At 38.6% G+C, this 18,647-nt stretch overlaps 1 protein-coding gene across 3 annotated transcripts; it reads right to left on the bottom strand.

The window, feature by feature from the left end:
• Window positions 1–3,691: 3,691 nt before the first annotated feature.
• LOC146326704 (zinc finger protein ubi-d4-like) lies at window positions 3,692–16,529 on the bottom strand. 3 transcript variants are annotated; one of them, XM_084719024.1, is made up of 11 exons: window positions 16,429–16,529; window positions 14,446–14,606; window positions 14,126–14,233; window positions 13,741–13,937; window positions 12,743–12,835; window positions 11,965–12,049; window positions 11,372–11,506; window positions 10,605–10,736; window positions 7,587–7,699; window positions 6,458–6,539; window positions 3,692–6,109 (listed from the first exon to the last, which is right to left on the bottom strand). In XM_084719024.1, exons 1-11 carry the CDS (start codon window positions 16,458–16,460, stop codon window positions 6,024–6,026), a joined length of 1,224 nt encoding a protein of 407 aa, XP_084575150.1. In that variant the 5' UTR covers window positions 16,461–16,529; the 3' UTR covers window positions 3,692–6,023. The 3 variants fall into 3 exon arrangements, with proteins under 3 accessions (XP_084575150.1, XP_084575151.1, XP_084575152.1); XM_084719025.1 differs by having other exon boundaries at window positions 13,741–13,934; XM_084719026.1 differs by lacking the exon at window positions 11,372–11,506.
• Between the last annotated feature and the right edge of the window lie 2,118 nt (window positions 16,530–18,647).

Genomic DNA, 18,647 nt, shown 5'->3' with positions numbered 1-18,647 from the left:
CACTCTTGGATTCATTATCCAATAGATTTGAAGCCCTGTTCAACTAATTATCTAATGACAATTTGCACACCTGGCTGACTGTTTGCTTCATGTCTTTGTCCACTCAGACTCTGATGAAGACACAGAGGTGTTGAAACGTTAATGCCCACTTCCTTTTTAATCTCTAGATTTAATATTTGTCCTAAGAGGTGATTAATGCTTGTACCGAGTGTGGACTGCACACTTACACTCCAGTATAGTTCAGAGTGGGAGTGTTTCACAGGTAATGTAAATGTTCAGTGAAAAACTAATTGAACATTGTCTGCTGCCAGGAGAAGCTCACCTGCAGGATCCCAACATAATACAGAAAGGTAAACTCGTATGTGCTCTACTGTTCTAAAGTTCTTGGTTCATTTAGTTTTTCATTCCACAGCATAGAAATGCACAACGAAATGTAAGTTTTTCCCTTTAGGCTGCACAAGAAAAACTATTTTGACGATTTAGTGCAGGTAACCAGGATATCTCCACCGTGGAGTCAGAGGCTGAAGGATTTTATTCAGGCCAGTTTGAAGAGCAGCTGTTTCACTGACCACCACTTCTTTAACCACACTGGAGGAACTGAACACTGACACACAACGATGCAGTAACACTTTATAATGAGGGTGCATGAATTATCATGAATTTCTACATGACTTCATGCATAAAGTGTGAATTCATTAATTTACTTCATTAACTATCAGGAATGTACAAGAATTAACAGCATCTCATGCATGACTTACTGTAAGAGGAATTCATTAATTAATGCAATAAGGTATTTCAATAATTATGATTTCTGAGTTCTTAATGACTGACTTCATAGGTATATCTAAAAGCACAGGGCAAAAAATGCTATATATTGTATATTCTGTTGAACTCCCAGTGTCGTCATCATGACTAAGTGAGCATCACTTAACGTTTGTGGCCGTTCAAATGGTCAGTCCTGCATATTCAGGCATTATGTATTTAGGAAAAAAAGGGGAAATTAGAAAACAACTTTGGAGTCTTACCAGTTATTTGTTCAGGAAAAGAAAATTTGTATGCATCATGTATACATAAGCAACAGGTTTCCAGTATTTGAAGGGCCACAAATATAATAAATTAATGAAGTTCCTTTAACTGCAGATTTACCCATGAACAGAATATGAGCATCAATAATAACTCAGAAATCTTTTTTTTAATCGTTTTTTTTTTTTTTTACCAACCCCTCACAAAATAAAAAATATATACTGGAGACCCCCTCATGTATGTCCTAATATGATATAGATATTAAGAGTTATAGATTGTGTATTCTAATGTAATTTGTGAGCTATTTTGAATTTTAAAATGAAATTATTTGAAATGTGAATGCTTGTATAAATACATACTTTTATAAATATGGTCATTTAAGAGAATTAAACATTTTCCCTGGCAGAGTGCCACAGACCCTTATTCGAGAATGAATGCATAAATTAATCTATTATTCTTGCATTAAAGGGACAAAAATTAAAATTCGGTCATTATCTACTCACCCTCGTGCTGACTGAAGGTTGGGTTTAGTTTTTTAGTCCACAAAACACTGCTGGAGTTTCACAGGAAAACAGCGTTGCCGAATCTCTCAAACAATTGAAATGAATGGTGACCAGGTTTCTAACGGGGAGAAAAGAAGAAACTGACATAAAATGCCTCCATGCTGCTCATCTGATGTCATCCAAGTCTCCTAAAGCCCAACATGCCAAGTTGACTTGAAAGATGTTATTACACCAGGATTTTAGCCCTTTTACTGTAGATCCTTTGCTCAAAGCGACGTTTACAAGCACATCGTCTGACGTTTTCGACTTATTTGTACTTTTGAAAACTGGTCACCATTCACTTCAATTGTTTGGGAGATTCTGCAGCACTAGGGACTAAAAAGCTAAACCTGACCTTCAATCAGCATGATAATGACTGAATTTTCATTTCTGGAACTGTACCTTTAAGTCATGCATGAAATGCTGTTAATTCTTGTACATTTCTGATTGTCCATGCAGTAATAAATTGATACATATATATTGCACATAAAAATAAACAGTAGTGGACAGTCAGTCAAAAGTTACACAAGAGTAAATTAGAGCAGAAACTGAGTGGTCCATTAAAAGTGTGGATGAGATACAGACCACTGCGCTGTAGTTCAGAGACACATGGAGCAGAGAGGCTCCTACCTGCAGCACTTCAGCACCAGGGACAGCTCCACAGTATTCAGCAGGCTGGAGAGAGGAAGCTGTCCAAGAGCTGGGACACACACACACACAAACACACACACACATCATCCAACTCATACCAAACAGCCAGATTTGTACCAGAGGTAATGAAGTACTCATTTTTTTTACTTAATATTTTTACTTTAACTTGTACAAAAGTAGCAATGCCACAGTGTACAAGAAGTATTAGAAGTAAGAAGAAATATCATACATTAAAATTTTAGTTCAGTAAAAGTACATAACTATTGGCATCAAAATATGTTTAAGGTTCAGTTTGCAGGTCATATTGTAATAACGATGCATATTATTCCACTTCTTACTACTTTTATTGTATGAAACAAATATTACTTTTTAAATGGTTTTAAGGATTTAAAAATATTTTATTTCTCCTCCAGAGTCTATGATCAGAACTGTTTCCATAGCAGCAGTCTGTTCTTCATAGCAATGGTCTGCTACACAGAAATAACAGACCTTAGAGTGCTACAGTTGACCAATCAGAATCAAGTAATAATTTCATGATACTGAATATGCAATTATTGGATTATTTATTTACCAGGAACAGTTAATCAACAGTACAGTTGACACTTCAACACAAATGAGCCAGCTTTCACTAAAAATGTAATTTTCATCCGTAGTCCCTGCGCAGGATATAACAAATCAGTGCCTGTACGGCACTTCAACAAGTAAAACAAAACAATAGAATACGATACATAAATACAGAGACATAGCAATTAAAGTATGTAAAAGCAGTGCCGAGGATGAGGTAGTCAGATTACTCACGATTGCACATTTGGTTTGCTTTAGGTTATGTCTTCAGTTTATATTTAAAGGTAAGGTAATCAGTGCACTCTAAACTCAGTAGGCAGACTGTTCCAGTAGGGGCTGACTGACTGAGAATACTTCAATTATTAATGCATTAATGTGTACATCACTTTAATGTTGCGGCTGGTAAAGGTGCGGCTCATTTCAACTACTTTATATACTGCTGGGTAGCTTATAGATTTGGGGATCAATTAAGTTTTATCCTCATCTATAATAATACATCATCATTTATTTAATTTTTTTTTATTAATAATCTGCTAAGTAACTAATGCTATCAGTTAAATGTAGTGAAGTACAAAGTAGCCTGAAATGAAAATACTCAAGTAGTACCTCAAAACTTTACAGTACTTATGTAAATGTACTTAGTTACATTCCATCATTGACTACTACTACAACAACTAATAATAGTAATTATGTCAGAAACAATTTTGTGTGCAGACTAGAGAAACTAAAAACAAACAAATGATGCATGATAAACATTAGATTTCCATGGTTTCAAAGGGAAGACAAAGGGTTTTTAAATTAACAACCTGCACACAGAACAAGTGTTAAAGCATCAGATCATGTGGTACTGAAAAAATAGTTCACTATCAATACTTTGACAAACTGATTTTAAAGCAACTGCAACAGACACGTAATTCAAAGTGATTTTTATTTCAGTCAGGCTAAATCGGCTTTGATACCAAAGAAATGTAAAAAATAAAAATAGTACAACAAAGTACATCATTTTACAAATACTCATAATGGAGGTCTGACATATCAGAATAATCAAATAAATCCAAACATGTCACAGTCATAACAAAAATAGAAAAAGTCAATACAGTACATAGAATGCATTAGGAGCTATATACTTGAAGTGTTTGCTATACCATAGACTTTACAAAATTCTACTAGAAAAACTCCCAGTACCAATGGAATATCAGGTAATATAAAATGTAAAAAACAAACAAAAAAATACAAACAATAAAACAAAAAACACTTGTGATGTGAGTGTGTGTGCATTCATACAGGTGCAATCTGCATGCAAGTCTGCCTCTGTGTGACAAATGATAAAAGCAGCTACAGTTCTTAAATGATTCTGTGTGTCGTCGGTTTGACAACAGCTGGTTAAAAATGACTCGATGATGTTGCTGACAACCAGTTTCTAAAAAGCTAGCACAAAATATCTTTGAGAACAGGATGCACCGTTATGATTTCACGTGTTGGACTTACAGCAGTGAGTTCCTCCGATACGAAAACAGCATAATTTGTCCTATCAAAAGTCAGGATTTTCAAAATAAGAGTGTGCTAGCTCTGTCTGATGGAGAAATAATGCCGCAGACTGGTACAATATTAAATATTTCTGTCTCGTGTGTCCAACTTATAGTATATGCTCAGCTGTATAGTGTTTGGTTGAAGTAACAGAATCTGCAATAAAATGTCGGTTCTGGTGCAACCCTAAAATAGCAAGACCAAAGATTTTGTGCTAACAGCTTAACGAGTCAAAGCCAAACTTTTTTGTTAGCAAAAAATTTAAGGGATCATTTGAATTATTTGAAGTATACGAGGTAGGTATTGATAGTGTGTTATCTACAGTAGATGGAGGTTAGCACAGCCTCAGTTGGGAGAAGCAGAGACGAGTATGGAGCACGTACGTTAAGCGATGAACTCCTGTGGACAGGGTCAGCAGCAAAATGTACTTCAGCCATTTAAAAAAGGTCCACCCGAAGAAAGCAATATTGGTTTCAGTGTATGCTATATTTATTTTCACTGCTTTACCTCGGGGTCAGACAGCCTTTTCTGATAGGAAACCACTGTTATATCGCTCTCTCCAAAGCCACCAGACTCCTAAAGGAAAAACAGCAATTGTACTTGTTTACTTTTGTTTTAAGTTGCTGGTCAATGGTGCCTCGATCTGTTGTTTGTTTGTTTGTGTTATTATGTGAACACATAAGCTAACCGATCAAGGCAGCCGTAGGCCAGCAACTCCCATTTTCTGTGAGGTAGAATGACTGATTTCATCTGTGGAGTTTGGTTGGTTTGGAGAAAGCAATTTTTGTCTTATATAACGGTGGTCTTTTTTTCCCTTCAAACCAGCGGCATGCGGACCTCTATCTACTGCAGGTAATACACTGACTAACAATATGTACCTCATACAACCCCAGTACAAATAATCCAAAACCATCCATTTAAGACTTTGTTTTACCATCTTTGATTTAAAATGAAACAAAGATGGTTGACATGATTTATGATGAGCTCCATGATTTACTGTTGTGTGTATTTTCATGATTGTGGACCTTGGCACTGACCAGCTCCCCTCAGGGAAATCTCTTGAAAAGATAAAACATTCCAATCAGACAAAAATACACAGACAAATGCCACTACAAAAGTCCACTAGTAACCAGAACAATAACAATAGTAATAATAATAATGATAATAATAATAATATCCCTCAACTGTATACGTGGTGATATTTTCTGTCTCCCAGTCACAGGGAGTAAAAATAGATAATTTGGCAGAAAAGAAACTGTGTTGTCTCAACAGTCCACACCGTGTCTTTGAGTGTGAAAGGTTGCAGATAATTAGCTGTGATGCTAATCCGTTGGCTCCTGGGAGCTCCCATGGAGACAGCAGTTACTATGGTTACTGCATGCTCTCTGTCTCTGTATCTAGTGTGTGTAACAGTCCAGGAGAGAGTGTGTGTCTATGCTGTATATGTATGTGTTTGACGGCAGTCCCTCAGGGACTCTGCAGGCAGGTTGGTAGTGATAGTTTGATCCCCATGTTGACTGACTGACTGACTGACTGACTGACTGACTGACTGATCCCCCCACTGAAGCTGTGGATTTTAAGACTTCTAAAGCTGAATCTGCGTTCTGGCTCCGCTATATCTGGACAGAGCCTGGAGCTCCGGACTGAGAGGAGGTCTGACGTTTCCATCGGGGGTGGGGTCCCATGACTGAGGGGGTGGAACTTACTGGTATGATGTCACTCAGGGGCGGAGCTCTGGTTCTGCTGGTATATGGAGGCTTTATCCTTCAGCAGAGCCAGGCACAGGTGACAGCTCCAGCTCCCTGAAAAACACAAACAAACAAACACACATACACACAGAAATTAAATAATACAAACTCAACCCAACAACAAAACAACAGCAATGATTATAATACTTGTAAAAAGAGGGGAAAAATAGCCATAATCTTTTTTTTAAACAGTAGATCTTATTCATTTTTTGTAGGCTCTGTCATCTTTTTTGGTCACTTTGACACAAAACATGGGAAAATAGGCCCCAGGTTGAAAAATACTGAAGTTACCTGGCCTTTAACCCAGTAAAAAAAAAGATGATATCAGGGATGTGTACATCAACAAGCACACATCCTTCAAGTCTGTTAATGTTTGCAGTAGAGTGTTTGGTATCAGCTTACCCTCCGGAGGTTCAGTCATGGGGGGACTTAGACAGTACATGTGGTAGCCTCGGTCGCAGTCATCACAGAACAGCAGCTGGTCCTACAGAAACACAACATCATGTTCAGTCTACTGATTAGAAAAGAGAAAAAAGAGAAGACTGACAAAAGCTGCCATGAGCCATGGACTCACACTAGGGAATTGGCAGAAAAAGCTATCATCAAGGCATTTTTAAAAATACAACATCCCAAATGTTTCAATGGTAATGAAAGTTAGCATGTCAGTCCATTTATCACTTGGTTTCACAAGCTGCTGTAAAAACGCAAACAAACTCACTTATCATGTTTAAAAACAACATCTTATAAACTAGATAACTTTGTTGGCATTCAAGAAGGAGCCAGTGTTTCCCTCATGTTAACCAGCCACCAACACAAGCCAAATCCCAAACCATTCCTGCCAGTCCTCCACTTCACTTCTGAGTGTCACTCCAAATTAAGTCACACTCAGAGCTGTGGATGGCTCTTCTAATGAAGGGGGAGTATAAAAAAGGCGGGGGAATTATGGGAAACCCTTTACAGTCTGATGGAAGAAGGAAGCAGTAACCTTAGCAATGGATAGACACATGAGAATGAGAAATGAAGTAAATCAAATGTATATTTATGTAAGCTATGCATTCATACAGGTATTTGTGGGTTTTCAAGAAGTCAAGTGATCTTAGGGACAAAGTGATATTCTCCCCCCCTTTTTTTTTTTAAATGTTTACACCTTTAAAATTCTGTGATTTTGTTTGAGACTGTAAAGTCAATGTGAGGTAAACAAAAATGGGAGTGTTTAATCTAAAATAATTGACAAAATAAAAAGAAAAGGCTGTTCTTCTGATGCATGTGCACTTCCTGCTAGGAGCAGTGTCAGACTGCACTGATGCAGACTCACTATTTAAGGGTTTAACAGTTCACTTATACTGCACTCTAATTAAACTGGCCCTTAATATGGCAAAACTCCATAAAAGCAGGGGGTGGGGGGGCTGGGGGTAGTGGATAGAGGACAGTGCAAGAGAAAAGGGGTCGGTGTGGGATTGTGCCAGTATGTCAACAATATTTTTTTGTTAGGAAAGGATATATATGTTTGAAATATCATAAAGTGACTCACGTCATTCTCTGAGGTGCCACAAACGTTGCAGCACTTGCACTCGATGCACTGCCAGCGGTAGGTCTTCACTGCAGCCATCATCACTGGTGTGAACTGCAAACATGTTGGGTGGCCTGCAAAAACGAGAGGACAAGGACAACACTGTCAAATACAACAAAATACTTGATAATACGATTAAGCTTAATTGACTGTATTCTATGCTACATCCCTCTCCTGAAGAGCCAGTGGCCAATCATAATTTAACAACCCCAGGGCTGTCACGCTTTGGATTTTCTTCCCATGAAACTACGTGAAGAGCAATAAATAAGCATTTAAAAAGTTTAGATGGTGGCGTCTATTTTCTAGCTTTCCCAAAACTGAACGCAAAAAAGTTTCGGGAAGGCATTAGACAGTTTCTTTACCAGCTTTAACATGAGCTGGTACTTGGCCAAGAAGAAATGAAGAAATAATCAGTACACGCCTTGTCCTGATGTTCCCTTCAATTCTGGAGTCCCGGTCCTCCGGGATAGTCATTAAACATTCACAGGTAAGGTCATGATGAACCTATGCCCAAATAAGTTCAGACCCAACATATCTACAGCATATACAATTAGCCCATTGGTTTGCAAATCCAAACACGGAAAGTATGAATGTACGAGTTCTGAGACCACAGCTTGGCACCCTTCCATCTTTGCAGGGTCAGTGATATGATAACCGATACGTCTGCTCTGTTCAGAGAAACAAGACAAACACCTCTCTGACCTCAGCTGCCATAGCAACACTATCAAACTGTTCCCTTGTTTATATGAAAGGAGAAGACAGCTGCATCTAGTGAACAATAACAATAGTAATAATAATGATAATAATAATATCCCTCAACTGTATACGTGGTGATATTTTCTGTCTCCCAGTCACAGGGAGTAAAAAATAGATAATTTGACAGAAAAGAAACTGTGTTGTCTCAACAGTCCACACCGTGTCTTTGAGTGTGAAAGGTTGCAGATAATTAGCTGTGATGCTAATCCGTTGGCTCGTGGGAGCTCCCATGGAGACAGCAGTTACTATGGTTACTGCATGCTCTCTGTCTCTGTATCTAGTGTGTGTAACAGTCCAGGAGAGAGTGTGTGTCTATGCTGTATATGTATGTGTTTGACGGCAGTCCCTCAGGGACTCTGCAGGCAGGTTGGTAGTGATAGTTTGATCCCCATGTTGACTGACTGACTGACTGATTCCCCACTGAAGCTGTGGATTTTAATACTTCTAAAGCTGAATCTGCATTCTGGCTCTGTTATATCTGGACAGAGCCTGGAGCTCGGGACTGGTTTAATAATGGCCAAGGAGAATGAAGAAATAATCAGTACACTTGTCCTGAATTCTGGAGATCTGGCTCTCTGGGATAGTCGTTAAACATTCCCAGATAAGGTCATGATGAACCTATGCCCAAATAAGTTCAGACCCAACACATCTTCAGCATATACAATTAGCCCATTGGTTTGCAAATCCAAACACGCAAAGTATGAATGTATGAGGTCTGAGACCACAGCTTGGCACCCTTCCATCCCATTCTTTGCAGAGTCAGTGATATGACAACTGTTACGTCTGCTCTGTTCAGAGAGACAAGACAAACACCTCTCTGACCTTAGCTGCTGTAGCAACACTATCTAATTGTTCTCTTGTTTATATCAAAGCAGAAGACAGCTGCATCTAGTGTCTAGAAGAAGACAGTATGTCTGTTAAGAATTAGTGTGGGCCTCTAAATGACTCCAAGGTGTAATATGATATGTTGATATCACATATCCGTATCGATCGATATGCTGATATCGTATATGTATGATACCTATAATTGGAAAATTCCATAACACAGACTACATTAAATAAAAATCACAACCAGCACAACCACTGCAAAGTATTTCCCCACTTTGTGGATGATGGTCAGTAGCAGCTCTGCTCTGCTTTTGCTCTTTAGTTTTTTCTTTTTAGGAAAGTTTACACTCTAGCAACTCCATCCAGAATTACCAGAGATAACGTTATACTTAAAGAACACACTGTTTAATCCTCGTCCTAAAAGCTTTTAATCTTTCATCCATGTCTTCTACATGGATCATCAACTGGCAAGGATGCTGACTCTCGACTGTAACTTTAGCCTCAGTCTTTCACCATGATATTTATGTACCCATTACATACAATGCTTAACAAATTTACTAGACCACCTGTCATAAAAACGAGAAAACATAAATATTTTTGAAATCTTTCAAAAAACTTGTTTAAAACTAAAAATGTTATGTTATTTATTTGGCAAATAACAAACTGAAACAACTAAATAGTCCTTTTTCACACATAATAACCAAAAAACTTAATATTTTGTATGGCCTCCTTTGGCCTTGATAACAGCTTGTATTCTTGCTGGCATTGTTTTTATGTACTTTTCGACAGTCTCTTTTGTTACTGAGTTCCAAATATGTTTCTAGCTGTTCCCACAGATTTGCTTTAGATGAAATAGAAAAATAAATTGAGTTGTGCTGTAGATTTCAGGACATAACTGAGATTTAAGTGAGCGTATACTACTGTATGTCAGAGGCTATGTCATTCAACTGCATTTTTTAATATATGTTGACATAACATGTTTAATGCTAGCCAGTAATAATTTTAGATTGAATTTGCTGTCATTTAGGATGGGACAAACATATTAACATTCAGAAAAGATGGAGGTGACTGAGGCACATTTACAGCAGGATGACTGAGAGTTACATTACAGTGCTCTAGACTAACTTTTTCACCACCTTCCCAAAACTAACAAGGGCTAGCACCAACATTGTAGCCACACTGTTAAGGACTGCTTGCAGAAGTGTATGCAGACGTTTTTTATTTATGTCTCATAAATGCAGGGATCAGCCGATGCAGATTATCTACAAATGCCAGATAATAAGTCTATCTCCCATATACAATTCATATCAGGTCTCAACAGGCATGACAGTAACATAAAGAGCAGGGCTTAGTGAACAGTCAGTTAACAATAAAGGAGACATGACAAGTTCATACCTGAGCGTCCACAGTCTGAGCAGGACACCAGCTCTTCTGATTGGCCAGTCTTCTGGTTTAAGGTGGAGTCTCCCAGACAGAAGTCACAGTAATCGTTGGGCAGTGCCAGCCCGTTGGGACCCTTCTTAGTTGCTGAGCAGGAGAGTGAGTGAAGAAACTATTCAGTGCACATCAGAACTGTCACTTTAAACCTAATTATCATGGATGGAATATCTCTATGTTCTTCCACATTAACATGTCAAAATTGGACTGAGTGAGTGTAACTTTAGTGTAACACAGTTTATAAACCAAATATTTGAAGCACAGTTTTACAAACCTGCTCATGTCACACAGCCGACAACAACTTCATCTCAATAACTGGCTGATGATGTATTGAATCATGATCCAAACTAATAAATGAGTGACTGACAAAACGCACTTGTTGAATGTTTTTCCTAACACGATGTCGCGTGCACAAAAGAAAACAACAGCAATGCGATGGATGTGTTGGCGGGAGAAAAAAAAAAAGATGGATGATATGCTGAAAAAAATTGCCAGGAATCCCAACTGTGCAGGCATATTTCAGTCAGGGATATTTGAGTTTAATCCCAAATTTGGGATTCAAAATCATCATGAAAATCAAAAAAATGTAAACAGCGGAACAAAAAAAAAAAAATAATGAGAGAGAGACATCCCTTGTACAAACACACACATGCTACATGGCATGCACCCCAACCTCCTTCCCCTCTCTCTCTGTCTCTCTCTCTCAGCACTAGAGAGTGACTCACTCTTCTGCTCCTCAGGCTGGCGAGGAGTGGGTGGTGCCTCGATCTCCTCGCGGTCCTCGCCCTCCTCCTCGGCCAGGTGAGAGTGTGTATAGTGGTAGCTCAGGCCAGGACGGTTCTTGTAGCGCTTCCCACAGACTGACACACACACACACGGTCATACAGAAGTGTTACAGTGATGGCGGCTAATTCTAACTACCGTCCAAAAAGGCCCAAGGTGGAACCACAAAGCTACGCTGTTCATCACCCCACAACCGGCTTTACATGGTTAATTTTTTGAATGACGCGCTAGTAGCAAACTTATACAGCGGAGGTGAGCATTTGCACAGTGAGCGACGGCCAGCAGGAAGTTACAGAGCACACACGGAGCGGCATCTCAGGAAAAAACAAAAAACAAAAAACAAAAAGCAAAAAAAAACATTCAGACGGGCAAATTTTTCCAATTTTTACGTTGTCAAACTTAAGTTCCAGATGGGGTCTTTCAGATCACGCCATGCATGGCAGAAGGGTTGTTTTTGTCTTTCAGGGGGAAAAGCAAAAGCCTCTCTTGCTGACATGCATGACACACGGACATTGCAAAGGAATCTTCTACTCACTGTCGCAGGCGTACGGCTTGTCTCTCTCCTCCAGTGCAGCAGCTGCTGCCTCCTGTTTTTTCTTGCCGTTTTTGTCACTGCGACCCTGTAGAACCCATTTAACGGGTGAGACAGACAACACAACTGAAACAGCAATCCATTTTTTAAGTTTTTATGACACTTTAAATTCAACAAAGAGCAAGATGCAAAATAAGAACATAAAGGAACATTATAAAAAAACAAGTAAATAGGAAACAAAATACAGATTTAAATAGCTGTTATGTGCTGGGAAAGTCCGTAGTTGTCCAGGATGAACAAAAGTTCTTTAGCACTGCCATCTTTGGGATTATCAATATGAATATTAAAATCACCCACTATAACAACACAGTTCAAATCAATACACACATCAGACAGTAGTTGAATGCAGTACAATTACTGACTGATTCTCTTTTTTGTTATCTATTTTTTATGTACTTACTTTCTTTCCACGTAAAAAAATCTTTCTTTTGTCTCAGTATTTACTACAATCCTTGCCATTACTTTTTTTTTTAGAGCAAAACTCTGTTATTTTATACCTTTACTGCTATCTTTGTTATCTGCATTACCAGACAATCAGGTTATCTTGTATGGAAGGGGTCTGTGGGTTGGGGTGCAAACAGGAGGATTGAGGTGGTTTTGGGCTGAGAAAAAATATTGTAAATACTGAAAATGCCTTGTGTGTTATCTTTCTATTTGTGTTCAACAGACTGCTGCATTTTCCTGACTGAAAAGAAAAACAAAGAGTCGTGCACTCACTCACCTTGGACTTGCTCTTCCCTCGTCTCTTGGGGGTCTCGTCCTCAAAGTCTTCGTCATCCAGGTCATCCAAGTAGTCGTCATGGTCCAGGACTCTCTGCAATGAGAAGTTTAGGATTATGTTTCACAGTATTTAATGTGTAAGTTTGATGCTTGGTATTAACTGTTGGGTTAGTCTTAACTGATGCACAATGATTTGGGACTATAATGATATTGTCATTCTTTGCTCCCTCCACTGAGCCACACTCAAGTCGTGCTACATAAATGAACTTACTTTCTAGAAGAGATGTGAATTTGGCTGTAAATTTCATGTGATCTGACAATGACTTTAGAACAGCTGTGGTAATTTGTTGGTGCTAATTGTTTGTTGTCAGTCAAACCAGTTTGGTTAAAAAACACTGAAGCTTGTCTGCTAGTGGATGTGGGGTTTGGCTCTGTAGCTGTATTGACAATCAAGAGTTATGAGCAGAATTATGAAGGAGTAGAATTATTATAAATTGTATTTAAGACATTATTATTGTTGGATTTTACCTTTTAAGGACCTGCAAAAATCCTGTAAATAGGCTGAACTACAGCAAAGTGACACACCAATTAACACTGTGCAGAGGAAATCTGTCCTGCTTTGTGACCTACAGGTTACAACTTGGAGAAAAAATGTAGGTTCAGCTCCAAAGCAAAAATCATCTTGCAGGTGAATAAAACAAACGAAATGAAAGCATTAGATAGAAAACAAACTGGAGATAACAACTGCAACACAATAAGCCTATCCCCATTCATATCCTGTCTTCAAATAATATTACAACCACAAAACAGACCTTTGTCCTTATAGACATCTTTTTAGAGTGACTGATGGTTTGTCTTGACCTGTTGAGTGCAACTGCTAGATGTGATTTTCCTTGTAATGCCTTTTCACATTGAACATGTCATTAGATGTACTGCGGTGCTTTAGATGACAGTTGCATCGGCATAAAAGAATAGCGTTCAGCCAGCTTTGAGCAATACCTTGCGAACACGCCCAGAGGACGTGTGAATGGTCGTCGAGGTGGCAGGAGGCTCCACAGTTGCCGAATCTTCCTCAGGGCCACGAGAGTCCGACACTCCGCTCCTCCTGTCGAGCGGCTCCCCTTTCAGCAAGGCCTCCAGACTGCTGCCATCCACCGCTCCCAATGCATCGCGCTTCAGACCCAGCTCCAAGTCTGCTACACATGTGAGGCAAAACAGTAATGCATGCAATGACATGACATGAACACAGATACAAACATAACCATTAAATATGAACAAACATTTACTTAATATATTTACAGGCTTTTACAGGTAAATTTCTATTGACGTGAATGAACTGAGCGCTTTGATTATAATGGGAGAAAAGTTCAACCAGAGTTGATACCTGCTTTCAGAGGGGGGAAGGCCAAACGGGGGTCCTCAGGGGGGTGGGAACGCCGTTTCTTCCTCCAGCGGCGGGCTGGGTAGGTGTACAGCTGCCCTGGAGCTACACCTAGATAAGAAACAGAACAGTACAAATACAAGAACCAGCAGGTGAAGTAATTTTTGGTGTGATCATGGCAATAAGCAGGTCTTTTAATGTCTTGTAAGGTACATTTTCTTCACAGCCTGCATGTTGCAAAGTGCATTTTCTTATTTTTATTTGCAGTTTGCAGAGTATTTGTTAGTATAATACTGTATTATCAGTTCGCACTTATTATATACCTGCACTCCGATGTCTCTTCTCCATCCAGATGTAACAGTTTGACTGGGCCACACCAGTCTGAGAGTCGAGGAAAGGCATGAGGATACTGCGCTCGGCACACAGACGAGCGTTGTAACTATGACACTGCTCCATGGCATCTCTGTAATACTGCTCTCCCAGCCTGAAATGTGGAGGTTGGACACCAACAGGTCAAATAACAGATCGAGATAGACTGTTAATTGTCATTGTGGGGTAAATATTTCAAATCAACATTTATTTCCATAATCTCTTAGTCATAGAAAAGGCTGTCGGAGGCAACCTTTGGGAAGTTCAGAACTGAAGAAGAGTCTTGGATGAGACGCAAAACGTCTTCAAGAACTCTATGAAGTCCAGTTGCCTATGACAACCTTTTCTATGAAAACCTTGACCAGGATGACTGAGAATCCTCACAGATATAATCTCTTATATTCACTGACATTTCACTGTGTATGTCTTTGAAAAACATTATTACTTATAAAAAGGATAACAGTCCCTTAATTTTGAGTGCCAGATTCGTTCTTGACCTTGTGATTAGCAGTTTGACAAATTATTTGCTAATTACTTGCTTTTTCTGGAGACCTCAACTGCATCAAGACTCTTCTACATAAAGACCATAATTTTCCTAGTGTCAAAATTGGATTTTTTTTAAGGAATTAAGGAATTGTTACTAAGATATGTACTAATAACTGTAATATTTACAGTTAAAAAATAAACTTTTATCTGTTATCTCTGGTCAACACACAATTTAATAGCAACACTGCTTTTACCTGAAAAACATCCTTGTCATTTCTATACAATTTCTGCTGTATACACCCATACCACTGCATCTGGAATAGTTTCAGAATAAACTATGATAAAATACCTGATTTGTTTCAAATCTCGATTTTCATTAAAGCTGTGTTTCTTTGTGGTTTCAGCACATTTTAACAAAAAGGTGATAATACTGATAACTATGATCATTCTGTTCACTATAATCATCATATGAAATATTGTACTATCATGTTTGTGCACCACAGAGTTAAGAGAAAAGGGACACGTAAAAAATATAACTAATTTTCACGTTAAGTCATAATTTTCATAAAAGGTTATGTGGCTCGATACAGTAATTAAAAACTTCTATCAAATAATCACAAATTGAGTTTTGGATAAGCACACCACAAAGCAGCAGTGTAATCACTGCAAGTGATTTTATTGGACATCCTAATACTTCTTTGTTAGCATGCCGCACCGTTCTCATACACTGTAATTCATATTCTCACTTAGTGAAACCTCTTTGTGATCTCTCAGCATGATCACAGCTACTATACGGCAGCCATCTTCGGCGTAACTAAAATGAATAATTGCTATGGTACAGGAGTGTGTGCTCTCCTTCTCATATACAGTATTTATTCTCGGCTTCACTGTCGCATTGTCCTAGCAGACCGCTCACAGAGTGGATGCTCTGACTGCAGAATCTCTGCATTTATTAAAAGGAAACACATAACCGAGGCTGTCTTCATTGAAATGCCTAATCGCAACAGTATCGATGGAGGCATGTCAGAACAAAAGGTTGATTGTTAGCAAGCGTCTCTCGTCACAACAAAGCACCCGCCAAACTGACAGACAGGTTACTAGAAAATTAACTCTCTCATTCATCCGCAGACGGCTGCCTATCAACAGTTTGGGCACAATGTGTGTAACACCACCTTAAACACATCCCCGAGTAGGTAAGTTAGAGATGAGTAGTGGTTAAAACACAGCTCCACAGTGGGTTCGCCTCATTTATATTTGTCCACAGCTAACAAGCTAACCTTAGCTCAGTGGATAACGTTATTCTCTTGGGACAAATATTGTATTCAAGACTAAGGCTGCGGTGTTCTCAGTTTTCTGCACTCACTCTGCAGTAACATGACAATTAATTACTCATACATTCATCTCTGTGTGGCTGCTCGTTGTACTCTTACAATAAATAAAGGTAAACTTACACTTTCACAACACTGTCGACGGCCGCCGCCATGTTTGCTTATTGCGGTTGTGTGATGTGCCACTGCGCATGCGCACGCACGGTAGTAACCGTTACTGCCTCCCAGTATGAAAAACACGAAGTGCACTTTAAACAGCTACTACATCAAGGATACTGGACCTGGAGCCAGTTAATAAACAAACACGAATTACAGTTATCACATAAAGGCCCATAACTCAACGTTTTTTTTTTTGTTTTTTTTTTTAATTTTCAGATTAAGTTGTAAATGATTTGGTAACATTTAAAAGAGATTATATAACATTAAACAAAAGGCCCAAAAAATAATCTTCAAAAAAATAAATAAATAAATAAATAATTAATTAACAGTTCAACAATAAACTTGAATGCCCAAACTTACATCACTGAAATAATGAATTTCACCAGTATTTCCAATAATCAGAAATAACTATACATGAAAACATATACAAAATATATAAATATATATGTTAAACTTGAATTAAGAAAAATGATCAAATATACACAAACTGAAAGAAAAAATAGAAACAAGTTGCATTGAGCTGTCAAAAAAAAGGTTTCATGGGATAACAATATAGCTGTGACAGGCTAATATCAGCCGACCTGTGTATCTGTCCAGCGCTGGTATAAACAAATAATAAAAAATTTAAAAAAATCCCCATTGTCAATTGTTTTCTTGATGAGACAAACAATATTTAACAAATTTTCTGCACACATCTTTTACATCATCCCAGAATCAAAAATACATAGGCTCATAGCTCATTTCTGTCTACCATGAAAAGGCTAACAATACCTGAGTATTTCAATTTAGGACTTTGTATAAAGGTTTATATTACCCATAGCTGGCTAATATTAACCTACCTATATCTTTGACTGCAAGTACAGAAGACAGTGTGTGGCCTTTTGGCTTTTTTTAAAGGTAAAATCGATTGCTGGCTTTGATTTGTATTTATACTTGCTGTTTAACCATGCGTTTGCGTTCACGTATGCGTAGCGTTAATTTCTGAGGACGCGCACAACCATCGTTACAAATGGTACGCAGGATACGCGAGGTAGCCATGAAGCGTAGGGGTGCGTATGCAAACGCGTAGTTAAAAGCTAGTATATCTCCAGCATAAGGGGTTACGTAATTTGGGAGACTCATACATTGACGATTTATTTGCAAGCTTCAACCAATGAATTCCTACTTTTAATCTACATAGGTCAGGTTTTTCTTACTTCCAGCTGCACGACTTCGCAAAAACACACGCGACATCATTCCCACGTATCCCAACAACTAGCGGGATAGACCTGGCTCTCAAGACCAAAACTCTACCAAAAGGCCGTATCTCATATCTGTATAATCTCTTATCTCCAACTAACGAATCTATTCTAAATAAGATCAAGATGAACTGGGAATCAGAACTTCAACTGAACCCCTCTGAGGCCTTCTGGGAAAGGGCCTTGAGTGCTGTTAACTCATCATCCAGCTGCACCAGACCCTCTCTTATACAATTTAATGTCCTCCATAGACTACATTACAGTAAATAAAAACTCTCAAGGCTTGGTCCACACAAAACCAACAAGGAATGTAATAGGTGCTCGCAGACTCCGTGCAACCTTACCCACATGTTTTGGTCATGCCCCAGGCTGTTTGAATTTTGGCAGTCATTCTTCAAAGCAATTTCAGATATATTAGGCATGAATCTAAATCCAATCCCACATATCGCTGTTTTCGGAAAACCTTTAGACGACCTTCGCACCACAGCAACCCAAAACAATGTCATTGCCTTCTTCTCCCATATTGCTTGTAAGAGAATCCTTTTATTGTGGAAATCCCCTCAACCACCATCAATTAAAATCTGGCTACATGACATTTGATGTTTTCTGAAACTGGAGAAGATCAAGTTCTCACTTAAAGGTTCATCTGACAGGTTCTATACACATTGGAGTCCACTACTTAAATATCTTGATAAGCTGCCAGCTAGGGAAGTGTCTCTGTGAGAAACTGCCATATGGTCAAAGTTAAGCCCTCCCCTTTGCGCCTGTCTGCCAGCAGATAGCCATTCCTCGAATAGGATTCATTCACCCTGAGACAACCCAGCATAACTAACTAGCTACGATGACCAAGAAGTAGGCAGCTACAATCTTTTACTTTACATATCTAATGACTAGCATTAGCACTTCATTTTTATTTTTTTATTTATTATTTTTATTTATTTATTT

Source organism: Lutjanus erythropterus, chromosome 5 (assembly GCF_056507025.1).
Source record: "Lutjanus erythropterus isolate fLutEry1 chromosome 5, fLutEry1.hap2, whole genome shotgun sequence".
Taxonomy (NCBI): Eukaryota; Metazoa; Chordata; class Actinopteri; order Lutjaniformes; family Lutjanidae; genus Lutjanus; species Lutjanus erythropterus.
Note: the sequence above shows the minus strand (reverse complement) of the source record. Positions and strands in the feature narration are given on the sequence as shown.